Source organism: Bufo gargarizans, chromosome 5, assembly GCF_014858855.1.
Source record: "Bufo gargarizans isolate SCDJY-AF-19 chromosome 5, ASM1485885v1, whole genome shotgun sequence".
NCBI classification, from domain to species: Eukaryota; Metazoa; Chordata; class Amphibia; order Anura; family Bufonidae; genus Bufo; species Bufo gargarizans.
Window position 1 is genome coordinate 17,804,525 of NC_058084.1, and position 13,477 is coordinate 17,818,001.

Below are 13,477 nucleotides of genomic sequence, written 5' to 3' on the forward strand. Positions count from 1 at the left end.
TGGGAATGGGGGGGGGGGGGGGTGGGAGTGTAAATTTGAATACAATGTTGCAACTTTTTAGAAGTTTTTATGTATTTTGTTTCTTCTGCTGATGACCCCACGACCTGCTGATTATCCTGTATTAATGGCTACACGGGGCGACGAGCTCGCTAATTGTTTAGACTCTAATTGCTTTCTAAAGATTGCCAAATTCATAAGTCGCCATTGGCGGAAACCTTTTCCGCTGCAATTATTTCCCATTCATTTCTGTAATTTCCCACGTGCTCGCACAATGCGCTCATCAGGGCGAGCAAAAATTTAATTTTTTTTTAAATTTTCGTCACCTCCAGCCAAAGGAATTAAGCAGAAAGAAGATTAGCCGCCATTGTTTCCCTTCACCCCATAAAGCAAGACCCTCCACAGCGAGAAGGTCGAGGCGGGGTATTCCACCGGTCACGTCTTGGAGGGGACTTCTATTTCGAGAAGACTTGACAGGCACATTAGAATTGGCAGCTTGGCGCCTCAGGTGTCTGCTGATGAGGTTGACCAGTGATGGCGCCTCAATATATTCAACCATGGAAATGTAAGAAAACAACAGGTTCTCCCTATTGTTGCAGTTGGCATATTGGGGTTCATGGGAAAGTGGGAGGACTCTGAAGAGTAAAGTGGATGGAGGTGGTAAAAACTGTGCACTGCGGTTGCCATTGTGGCGGACAAGTTGCATCTTGTAGACATTAATACTTCATGCGTGCATATGTAGTGCCAGCAGAATAGTGAGTGCAGCTCTGAGTATAATACATAATGTAAGTCAGGATCAGTACAGGATAAGTAATGTAATGTATGTACACAGTGACTGCACCAGCAGAATAGTGAGTGCAGCTCTGGAGTATAATACAGGATGTAACTCAGGATCAGAACAGGATAAGTAATGTAATGTATGTACACAGTGACTGCACCAGCAGAATAGTGAGCGCAGCTCTGGAGTATAATACAGGATGTAACTCAGGATCAGTACAGGATAAGTAATGTATGTACACAGTGACTGCACCAGCAGAATAGTGAGTGCAGCTCTGGAGTATAATACAGGATGTAACTCAGGATCAGTACAGGATAAGTAATGTAATGTATGTACACAGTAACTGCACCAGCAGAATACTGAGTGCAGCTCTGCAGTATAATGGATGGTTGTGCAGATTTTCTTGTTTAGGAGCATTGGAAAGCTGGGTGATCGCCTGTCACAGTTGTATGGAGCTATACTGGTCAGATATGCTGTAAATGATTTAGAAAGTAACAACATAGACAAGTAGCAAAGACCCTCACCCCATCCGAGACAGAGGAAACGCTTGCGGATGATCCTGTTCCGGAGCCGCCCTGTTACCGCCATATAAGACTGCCATGCCTCTGTCAGCACCCAGCAGAATGAAGACAGGAAGAAGAAGTGCAGGAAGGCCGCCACCAGTGTGCAGATGACCTGTGTATGACAGAACAAGACTTGGAATAAGTTTCAGATTTAGCGGAAAGTTTTTTTTCTAATTTGCCAGTGAGACAAGTCAGGAGGTCACAATGATGGAGGTCCAGGAACCCTAACAATATCATTAACGAAGAGCTCCCAACATGTGTGCACGAATCACAAAGACACCAAAGTGTTTTCTATGGGATCCTCGTGGGAGGGGTTTATGTTATTTCCATAAGTAATGTGTCCTCCAATCCAAAGGGAATTATCAAGAAGGGACAATTGCTCGACATGGAAGCAACAAATAGTTCCAGCAGGGGCCCCAATTTGGTTTTCTCTTTTATCTAGGGGACTACCGGTCCGCCAGACAGAGATTCAACTGGGAGTCTTACAGGCAATGCTCCCTGGGAAAGGTATGCAAATGAGTTATCCTCCAGAGGGAAGAAAACTGCCTCTCTAGTGCCACCTATTGGTAGCTACCCTATAAGTCTAGTCATTGAAGAGCCAATAGGCTAGACACTGCCAATAGGCGGCACTACAGACAGTTTTCTCCCTTCTGGATTAGAGCTAATTTACATACAATATTTGTCAAGGGTGCTTAGGTGCTTGCATTGTGCTTTGTAAACCCCACTGAACAGCGAAGGTAAGGGATTATTTTGATAGTAACTAGAGACATTTTGAAAACGAAGGAAGAAACTCAAAATGGATTGAATTTAGTATAGTGAGGTTGTACTTAAACGGTCAGTAACTTTTCACACAACTTTGAATAAACCAATAATACAAGCGACCACAAGAAACTTTGTAATATGTTTTATCAATGTGAAATGTCTAGTTCTCCTGTTGTCAGCCTATCACTTTGAAAAATGCCTTATTCTTGTCCATTCCCAATCATCTCTGCAGGAGGATCATATTACACATGTAAGTGTAAGTTTCTGGAGAGGGGAAGGGGGGTAGTGAGCAGGAGCTGAGGAGATCCACACAGAGAGGCTACACAGCTACATAGAAAGATTATATCTCAACACATGAACGTCACTCACAAGCAATACAGGTCAATACTTCTATGCAATGTCCTCTATTATATTGGGGCTGCTTCTGAGTGACTGTGAGACAGTTAGGAAAGGAGATTCTCCTCTACTTTCTGTGTGTGCAGCAGATGGCAGCTAGTCTCCTCCCTCCATGAATGGGAGAATTGCAAACTAGATATTCAGCAAGCACACATACAAGTGATATAATGGCCAGAAATAGTGTTATTCCCCGTCGTGTACACACACTGTACTACTGGTTAATGCACAGTTTTTTGAAAACTCAGTGACACTTTCATATGGGACAATGCTGATGAAATTATTAGGGAGCAAATCCAAAAAATTGGGGAGATATGTTAGAATTAATAAGGCAAAATGTGGTCAAACCAATAGGGGGCACCACTAATTTGATAACTTAGAGGACTGGTCTGGGGTTTAATAATTAGAGGTCTTCGGTCTGATAATATATAGGTTATGTCTGCGGTCTGACACAGTAATTAAGAGGTTTGCTCTGGGGATCTAATAATTAAAGTGTTGCCCTTCTTCCAAAAGCAGCCCCACGCCTGCCCAGAGGTTGTGCCTGGTACTGCTGCTCAGCTTCATTTAAGTGAATGGGACAGAGTTATAGGGTCGGCTTAGTGGTCTGATAAGCTAGGGGTTTGGTCTGGGGTCTAATAATTAAGGGATCTGGTCTGAGGTTTAAAAATGTAGGAGTATCGGGTCTAATAAAGGATCTGATCAGGGGTGTGATAATTAGGAGGTCTGGCATTGAATAATTTAGAGGTCTGGAGTCTAGTAATTAAAGGGATCTAGTATGGGGTTTGATAATTTAGGGCAGGCATCCTCAAACTGCTGCCTTCCAGCTGTTGTAAAACTACAACTCCCACAATGCACTGTGCAGACAGGGCAAAGTGCTGCGGAGCAATGTCCAGTACAGTGGCGCTCCAGCCATACAGAGGGTACCCGCTATATCAGTAAGTGTTCAGGCTCCTGGGGGGGCCCCGGTGTCGGCTCCTCTTCATCACTAAGACTTTACCTTGTTCCGGGTCTGTGTCTGTCCCACGAGTATTAAGGCGTTTGAAGAGATGATGGACAAACAGAAGTTGATCAGGATGACCGAGCGCTCAGACCGAATGTACCTGAGATAGAAGACAAGAAGAGTGACCAAAGGAGAAAGTGCAACGACCCATAAACCGGTGCACAGTACAGACGTCATGTGATCTCAGAATGATGACTGGAGGCGGAGCAATCACATTCAGAGTGGAAAATAAAAGACAGAAAAAGGTAATGAACACATAGCGAGGCAGCACCACACCAGCTACAGACGTCAACTGTCTCCAAAATGTCACCTGCAGTCCTATGTAACACCACAGAAAACACAGTAATAACTCTCTGAATACAGATAATGTATTAGGCCTCTTTCACACGGGCGTCATGTTTTTTGCCCGGATAAGAGGCGGGTGCGTTGCGGGAAAATGCGCGATTTTTCCGCGCAAGTGCAAAACATTGTCATGCGTTTTGCACTCGCGTGAGAAAAATCGCGCATGTTTGGTACCCAGACCCGAACTTCTTCACAGAAGTTCGGGCTTGGGATTGATGTTCTGAAGATTGTATTATTTTCCCTTATAACATGGTTATAAGGGAAAATAATAGCATTCTGAATACAGAATGCTTAGTATAATAGTGCTGGAAGGGTTAAAAATAATAAAAAAGTTAACTCACCTTCTCCTCTTGTTCGCCTAGATGCCGGTCTGTTCTTTAGCTGTGGGCTGAATGACCTGAGGTGATGTCAGATCACATGCTCCAATCACATGGTCCATCACCATGGTGATGGAGCATGTGATCTGACGTCACCACAGGTCCTTCAGCCACAGCTAAAGAACAGACCGGCATCTACCCGAACAAGAGGAGAAGGTGAGTTAACTTTTTTATTATTTTTAACCCTTCCAGCACTATTATACTAAGCATTCTGTATTCAGAATGCTATTATTTTCCCTTATAACCATGTTATAAGGGAAAATAATACAGTGAATAGACTGTCACCTAGAACCCATGCGTGAAAATCGCACCGCATCCGCACTTGCTTGCGGATGCATGCGATTTTCACGCAACCCCATTCATTTCTATAGGGCCTGCGTTACGTGAAAAACGCACAAAGAGGAGCATGCTGCGATTTTCACGCAATGCACAAGTGATGCGTGAAAATCACCGCTCGTGTGCACAGCCCCATAGAAATGAATGGGTCAGGATTCAGTGCGGGTGCAGTGCGTTCACCGCACGCATCGCACCCGCACGGAAAACTCGCCCGTGTGAAAGGGGCCTTAGATGTCACCTGCAGTCCTATGTAACACCACAGATAACACAGTGAGAACTATCTCAGTACAGATAATATAGTAGATGTTACCTGCAGTCCTATGTAACACCACAGATAACTGTCACTGCCTGCCCTGTGATAGATCTGAGAAGATCAGATAGACTTGCAGCACGTGAGTCTATCTGACAGGTCTTTCTGTGTTTCCCTTCTGCTGTGGTGCAGAGGCACGGACCGACATGCCACGGAAGAGCTCCACCAATCCGTATCTTGCATATTGTGGCCCCATTCAAATTCAGGCACGGGCTACAGACGTTCGTGTGTGTGAGCCCTTATTAGGAGTCTCATCGTCCTTCCCCGCCCCCTCCTGTACTGGACCCCACTGAAGAACGGGGGCCTAATTTTAGAAATTAAAATACGGCCACCAGAAGACGGCTCAGCCTATACATACCCCACTGAGAGACAGGAGCTCACTCCTCCTGGGCGAGATCACTGTGTTATCTGTGGTGTTACATAGGACTGCAGGTGACATCTACTACATTATCTGTACTCAGAGAGTTATCGCTGTGTTATCTGTGGTGTTACATAGGACTGCAGGTGACATCTACTACATTATCTGTGCTCAGAGAGTTATCACTGTGTTATCTGTAGTGTTACATAGGACTGCAGGTGACATCTACTACATTATCTGTACTGAGAGAGTTATCACTGTGTTATCTGTGGTGTTACATAGGACTTCAGGTGAAATCTACTACATTATCTGTACTGAGAGAGTTATCACTGTGTTATCTGTGGTGTTACATAGGACTGCAGGTGACATCTACTACATTATCTGTACTCAGAGAGTTATCACTATATTATCTGTGGCGTTACATAGGACTGCAGGTGACATCTACTACAGGCTAGTGCCGCAGTTCTTTCTGTCCACCATGCTTTACACAACTCTTCTCTGTTACAGCAACGGTGACTTCAACGTTGCTGCAATGCCCATTAGAGTGTAGGGTCATCTGATATCCACCTCCTGTCTTCTCAGTGGCTCGGGCTACCTACCTGCTTCACCTCATGTTGCAGCTCTCCTTCGTCAGAATGGCTGCCACATATAAGCACAAGCTCAGCAGGACATCAGTGCAAATCCCTAAACCACTGCATATAGACTGAGGGGAGGAGCCTGTAGAACTCAATCAAATACTCAATCAGCCAATCAGTAAGTAGATTCTCAATAGTCCACCTGGTGGATGTAAAAGGTATTGCACCCTATGCAGTGTATCTTCATTCAATCCATTTACTCCTTGGGGTAATTAAAGGGACGTGACACAATTATTTCCTCACCTCCAGACGGAGACGTAGATGATGATCAGCAGCAGAAGCGTGAGGGAGGAGACGCCACAGCCGACGATCAGGGTGACTGACGGGACGAGGACCTTTTCCATATTCTGCAACAAAAAGAATACTGGGTTCAGAATGTTCTACTGGAAAGACAGTCATGTACTCTCCTCCCCCCAACACTACTACCCCCATCGTACTTCCTCATAATAGATTAAAAAAAAACTAGTACAATTTTTACCATTTCTAAGAGGTGCTGAAGGATTATCACTAGTATGTATCCAGGTTAACCAATCACCTTACTCATTAGGTGTCAGTTTTCACAGCATTTCTAGCATTCTATTTATGATTCAGGAAGCTAAGTAGGAACAAAGCTGTGGGGGGTGTGTGACCGACTGTCAGGTGCTTCTTAAAGGAGTATCACAGAGGATGAGGAGGATGAGGCCGTTACAATACAGTAAGCTTACAGATGATTATGTGATGGGAGAAGCGAGTGTGAACAGCGACCTGAACCCGAACATTTCTCAGAAACAAATGTAACGGTGACATCTACTACATAGGACTGCAGGTGACATCTACTACATTATCTGTAACCAGAGAGGTATCCCTGTGTTATCTGTGGTGTTACATAGGACTGCAGGTGACATCTACTACATTATCTGTAACCAGAGAGGTATCCCTGTGTTATCTGTGGTGTTACATAGGACTGCAGGTGACATCTGCTACATTATCTGTAACCAGAGAGGTATCCCTGTGTTATCTGTGGTGTTACATAGGACTGCAGGTGACATCTACTACATTATCTGTAACCAGAGAGGTATCCCTGTGTTTTCTGTGGTGTTACATAGGACTGCAGGTGACATCTACTGCATTATCTGTACACAGAGAGGCATCATTGTGTTATCTGTGGTGTTACATAGGGCTGCAGGTGACATCTACTACATTATCTGTACTCAGAGAGTTATCACTGTGTTATCTGTGGTGTTACATAGGACTGCAGGTGACATCTACTGCATTATCTATACTCAGAGTGTTATCTCTGTGTTATCTGTGGTGTTACATAGGACTGCAGGTGACATCTACTACATTATCTGTACTCAGAGAGGTATCACTGTGTTATATGTGGTGTTACATAGGACTGCAGGGGACTTCTACTACATTATCTGTACTCAGAGAGTTATCACTGTGTTGCCTGTGGTGTTACATAGGACTGCAGGTGACATCTACTACATTATCTGTACTCAGAGAGTTATCACTGTGCTACCTGTGGTGTTACATAGGACTGCAATTAAAACCTACTGTATCATCACATTGCACAAAAATGCATCCTCATTGAGTTAGATTAGGAATATTCAGCTCTGCTACATCTGGCAAAGCAGAGATAATGAGGTCTGGATAGTAACAGGAGAGATCAGAAATTCTAGGAAACCAGGGACCTGGATGAGGAGGGAGAGGGGGGGGGGGGGCTCTGCTGTGCGGGAGATGGGCGCTTTATATGGCATCTGTGTCTCTAGAAGAGTTCGGGGTCACCATGCAGCTGGGGGACCCGGTCAGCGTCTCACACTACCTATAATACATGTCATTTAACCCTTTCATGCCTAGAAATGTAGGGGCTCGGAGCACCCTGAGGGCCCAGGTTTGCTGCCGGTTTATTACAGGTCAGTTTGTAATATATAAAAGTATCAGCAACTTTATCAGCAACTCCTTCAGTTTTACACCGATTTGTCATCACCCTGCGGACGTTCAATAAGGTCAGCGTCTGGTGCGCCCGTTTTATTTCTGCCCCACGAGAGGCAAATTCTCTGCACCTCACTACACGTCTCTGTACCTCTATATATCTCTGCACCTCACTACACGTCTCTGTACCTCTCTATATCTCTGCACCTCACTACACGTCTCTGTACCTCTATATATCTCTGCACCTCACTACACGTCTCTGTACCTCTATATATCTCTGCACCTCACTACACGTCTCTGTACCTCTATATATCTCTGCACCTCACTACACGTCTCTGTACCTCTATATATCTCTGCACCTCACTACACGTCTCTGTACCTCTATATATCTCTGCACCTCACTACACGTCTCTGTACCTCTCTATATCTCTGCACCTCACTACACGTCTCTGTACCTCTATATATCTCTGCACCTCACTACACGTCTCTGTACCTCTATATATCTCTGCACCTCACTACACGTCTCTGTACCTCTATATATCTCTGCACCTCACTACACGTCTCTGTACCTCACTGACTACAGGTCTCTGTACCTCTCTATCTCCATCTATCTCTATACTCATCTACAGATCTCTGTACCTCACTGACTACACGTCTCTGTACCTCTGTATATCTCTGCACCTCACTAAACGTCTCTGTACCTCTGTATATCTCTGCACCTCACTACACGTCTCTGTACCTCTGTATATCTCTGCACCTCACTACACGTCTCTGTACCTCTATATATCTCTGCACCTCACTACACGTCTCTGTACCTCTATATATCTCTGCACCTCACTACACGTCTCTGTACCTCACTGACTACAGGTCTCTGTACCTCTCTATCTCCATCTATCTCTATACTCATCTACAGATCTCTGTACCTCACTGACTACACGTCTCTGTACCTCTGTATATCTCTGCACCTCACTAAACGTCTCTGTACCTCTGTATATCTCTGCACCTCACTACACGTCTCTGTACCTCTGTATATCTCTGCACCTCACTACACGTCTCTGTACCTCTATATATCTCTGCACCTCACTACACGTCTCTGTACCTCTATATATCTCTGCACCTCACTACACGTCTCTGTACCTCACTGACTACAGGTCTCTGTACCTCTCTATCTCCATCTATCTCTATACTCATCTACAGATCTCTGTACCTCACTGACTACACGTCTCTGTACCTCTGTATATCTCTGCACCTCACTAAACGTCTCTGTACCTCTGTATATCTCTGCACCTCACTACACGTCTCTGTACCTCTGTATATCTCTGCACCTCACTACACGTCTCTGTACCTCTATATATCTCTGCACCTCACTACACGTCTCTGTACCTCTATATATCTCTGCACCTCACTACATGTCTCTGTACCTCTATATATCTCTGCACCTCACTACACGTCTCTGTACCTCTATATATCTCTGCACCTCACTACACGTCTCTGTACCTCTATATATCTCTGCACCTCACTACACGTCTCTGTACCCCTGTATATCTCTGCACCTCACTACACATCTCTGTACCTCTCTATATCTCTGCACCTCACTACACGTCTCTGTACCTCTCTATATCTCTGCACCTCACTACACGTCTCTGTACCTCTCTATATCTCTGCACCTCACTACACGTCTCTGTACCTCTCTATATCTCTGCACCTCACTACACGTCTCTGTACCTCTGTATATCTCTGCACCTCACTACACGTCTCTGTACCTCTATATATCTCTGCACCTCACTACACGTCTCTGTACCTCTCTATATCTCTGCACCTCACTACACGTCTCTGTACCTCTGTATATCTCTGCACCTCACTACACGTCTCTGTACCTCTGTGAACATCAATTTATTTCACTATTCATCTCTATAAAGTACATTTATAATGTATATACTCCACGGTATATCTGTGCACATTACATCTATCTCTCTATAAATCTCCTCCCCGGCTCCTGTAAACGCTGTAGGTTGCGGTTTTTCCTTCCGTGACCTGCGGTAATTACTTTAGAACCTCGGGCCACGGTTTTCCTGTCACATTTTCTGTGACATCTGATTCCTGAAGCTGCGGCGCTGCATTAATCCCATAAGAGGATGAGCCCCGGACGGGGGCGGCTGGAGGTCTCCAGGGAGGGTTTTTTGGCTTCCAAACCTCAGACATCTGTTTTGGGGAAATAATTTGCAGTTTCTTTCCCCTGGATCAGGAATCTTCTCCAGTTCTCCGTGTGCTCGGGCGTCCGTTCATCTGAACAGCAACATTTTTTTTAATTGTTTTTTTTTTCATTTTGATAAAATTTTAACATTTTGCATTCCAATCCATTTCTATGGAGATTTTAGGGCCTCATAGCCAAGTCAGGACATTACCGCCCCCCAGCTGTAGACCCCCGAGACCACCCAAGCACATATGGACGCCCAGGCCAGCTGCCGCCACGTCCCTGTCTACATCTCAGCTCTCCTGTGTCCTTTGGCCATCAATAGAAATAATCACTCCTATTAACCCCTTAAGCACCAGGACAATTTTTTCCTCCCCGTCTTCCCTGAGACGTAACGTTTTTATTTTTTCATCAGCTCAGCTGCATGAGACGACAGCTTTTCCTTTTTCAGGTTGAGTTGCATTTTTGAATCATTTTACCGTTCCATATAATATATTGAAAAAATGTAAAATAAATTATTTGTGGCCTAAAATAAAAATAAATTTTTTTTGGGGGGGTGAGGAGGTCATTTTTACAGCGTTCACTAGATGCCGCAGTCATTATTGACCACAGCAAGTGAAGGGTTAAAAAGCTGGGGTGGCGAGGTAGGCGACGCTGCCCCACATCGCCAGGAATTTTAACCCCTCCCTCCCCTCGACAACTCTACTATGTTTGGATAGTTTTGTACATAATGTAAGACAACCTAATACCGCCATATGGTAAGAAGATAATACTGCAATATACAATCCACATACCACCATACAGTAACAGCACAGTGCTGTATTATATAATCTACATAATACCACCAGATAGTAATAAGACAATGCGGCAATATAATGTACATCCCACGTAATACCACCAGATAGTAACAACGCAAGATTGTACCTCCATATATAACCCACGTAGTGCCACCAATATTGCCATATACAACCCACATAATACCAACATCTAGTAACAAGATAATACTGCCATATACATCCCACTTAATACCACCATATCCTAACAACATAATACTGACATATACAAGGCTCTATACTGTATATACTGCCATAGACTGTATAAGCCACATAGACAATACTGTACATCCATATACAACCCCTTGTAATACCAACATGTAATTACAAGACAATATTGACACATACGACCCACATAATACCGTCATATGGAAACAAAAAAATACTGCCATGCGACCTCCTCTCAGCTGTCCCTAGTCTGAATGATGACACGTTCATCAGTCACGTGGCCCAGGTTCTGTGATGGCTAACCTCCGGCACTCCTTGTGGTAAAACTACAACTCCCAAGATGCACATTTGCTTGGCTGTTTTCAGAACTCCACAGAAAGGAATGGAGCATGCTGGGAGTGGTAGTTTCACCACAGCTGGAGTGCCGGAGGTTAGCCATCACTGGTCTAGGTGCAGTGAATGGGGCTGAGCTGCGATACCAAGCACGGCCACTATACATCGTGCGGCGCTGTGCTAGGTGAGCAGGGGGAAGGCTGTGGCGCTCGCAGGAGTATCGGTGCCCTCCCAAACAGCTGATCGGCGGGGGGTCCCGGGTGTCAGACTCGCCCCAATTAGGTACCGATGACCTATCCAGAGAATAGATCATCAGTATTTAAATCTTAAAAAACCCTTTGATTAGAAAAACACAAGCATTGCAATGGTTTATTTTCCACTAGAAATTGCACCCCAGACCTTCCGTACGGCTAGGAGGAGACTTACCTCTACTCTGCTCTTCTGTAAGGATATGGTTTTCTGTGCCTAAAAAGCCACTAACTAGTCTTACTGTTATCTGCACAGACAAAATATTACCGTATTTTTCGCCCTATAAGACGCACCTTTTCCCCCCCAAAAGTGGGGGCAAAATAGCAGTGCGTCTTATGGGGTGAATGCTGCAATTTACACTGACACACTGCGGCCAGCGGGTGTATCAGCGGGGAGGGAGGAGGGGCTGGGGGCCGGCATCTGGTTTTGTAATGGCAGCGGGGCCCGATGCAGTCACTGTATTCTATTACACCGGGCCCCGCTCACTGTAGTAATCATATCTTACCTGTAGGCAATGTTAAACTATAGAAATCATGTGCAATCCATCCTGTAGTACTTACTACAATCTTCTGTAGCAGGCAGGAGGCCGAGCGGGCGGCGGCAGCGTAACTCACTACGTCACGCGCCTGCTTCATTCAGATCCCCATAACAGTGTGTCATCAACAGATCCCCCATAACAGTGTCATCCACAGATTCCCCATAACAGTGCATCATCAACAGATCCCCCATAACAGTGTCATCCACAGATCCCCCATAACAGTGTCATCCACAGATCCCCAAAAACAGTGTGTCATCCACAGATCCCCCAAAAGAGTGTGTCATCCACAGATCCCCCAAAACAGTGTGTCATCCACAGATCCCCCATAACAGTGTCATCCACAGATGCCCCCATAACAGTGCTATCCACAGATGCCCCATAACAGTGCTATCCACAGATCCCCCATAACAGCGTCCTCCACAGATCCCCCATAACAGTGTCATCCACAGATCCCCCATAACAGTGTCATCCACAGATCCCCCATAACAGTGTGCCATCCACAGATCCCCCATAACAGTGTGTCATCCACAGATCCCCATAACACTGTGTCATCCACAGATCCCCCATAACAGTGTGTCATCCACAGATCCCCCATAACAGTGTGTCATTCACAGATCCCCCATAACAGTGCATCATCAACAGATCCCCCATAACAGTGCATCATCAACAGATCCCCCATAACAGTGCATCAACAGATCCCCCATAACAGTGTCATCCACAGATCCCCCATAACAGTGTCATCCACAGATCCCCCCATAACAGTGTCATCCACAGATCCCCCCATAACAGTGTGTCATCAACAGATCCCCAATAACAGTGTGTCATCAACAGATCCCCCATAACAGTGTGTCATCCACAGATCCCCCATAACAGTGTCATCCACAGATGCCCCCATAACAGTGTCATCCACAGATGCCCCCATAACAGTGTCATCCACAGATGCCCCCATAACAGTGTCATCCACAGATCCCCCATAATAGTGTCATCCACAGACCACCATTAGTTCAAAACCCACCAAAAGCACACCTTTTGGTTAAAAATATTTTTTTTCTTATTTTCCTTCTCAAAAACCTAGGTGCGTTTTATAGGGCGACAAATACGGTAAATGAATATCACTAGTGTTTAGTAGTTTTATTGTAAAGCACAGAAAATCCCTTCCTTACAGCAGAGCAGGTCTATAGTGTAGTGATAAGTATTCTGCCTGCTATAAGGACGACTAAGGTTCCATTCTCAGCAGGGATGGCAGAAAAATGGAACTTTCACTTTATAGGTTTTCTTGGTAAAATTTACATTTTTGTACAAAGTTAATGTTAATTAAAAACAAAATGCAGCAAAAACCATTACAATAAATGTTTTTGTAACAGACCTACTATTAAATATAAAAAATACAGTATTTG

The 13,477-nt window shown here is 44.8% G+C and overlaps 1 protein-coding gene across 2 annotated transcripts in view; it reads right to left on the reverse strand.

Annotated features, from left to right (window-relative positions):
- ADGRB1 (adhesion G protein-coupled receptor B1) overlaps positions 1-13,477 on the reverse strand; it is a 559,240-nt gene that overhangs the window by 79,832 nt on the left and 465,931 nt on the right. For both annotated transcript variants that reach the window (XM_044294271.1, XM_044294270.1), the window contains exons 19-21: positions 6,095-6,198; positions 3,491-3,593; positions 1,300-1,450 (exon numbers count right to left, since the gene is read on the reverse strand). In XM_044294271.1, coding sequence (XP_044150206.1) covers positions 1,300-1,450; positions 3,491-3,593; positions 6,095-6,198 — 358 coding nt within the window. The remainder of the gene's footprint in view (positions 1-1,299; positions 1,451-3,490; positions 3,594-6,094; positions 6,199-13,477) is intronic.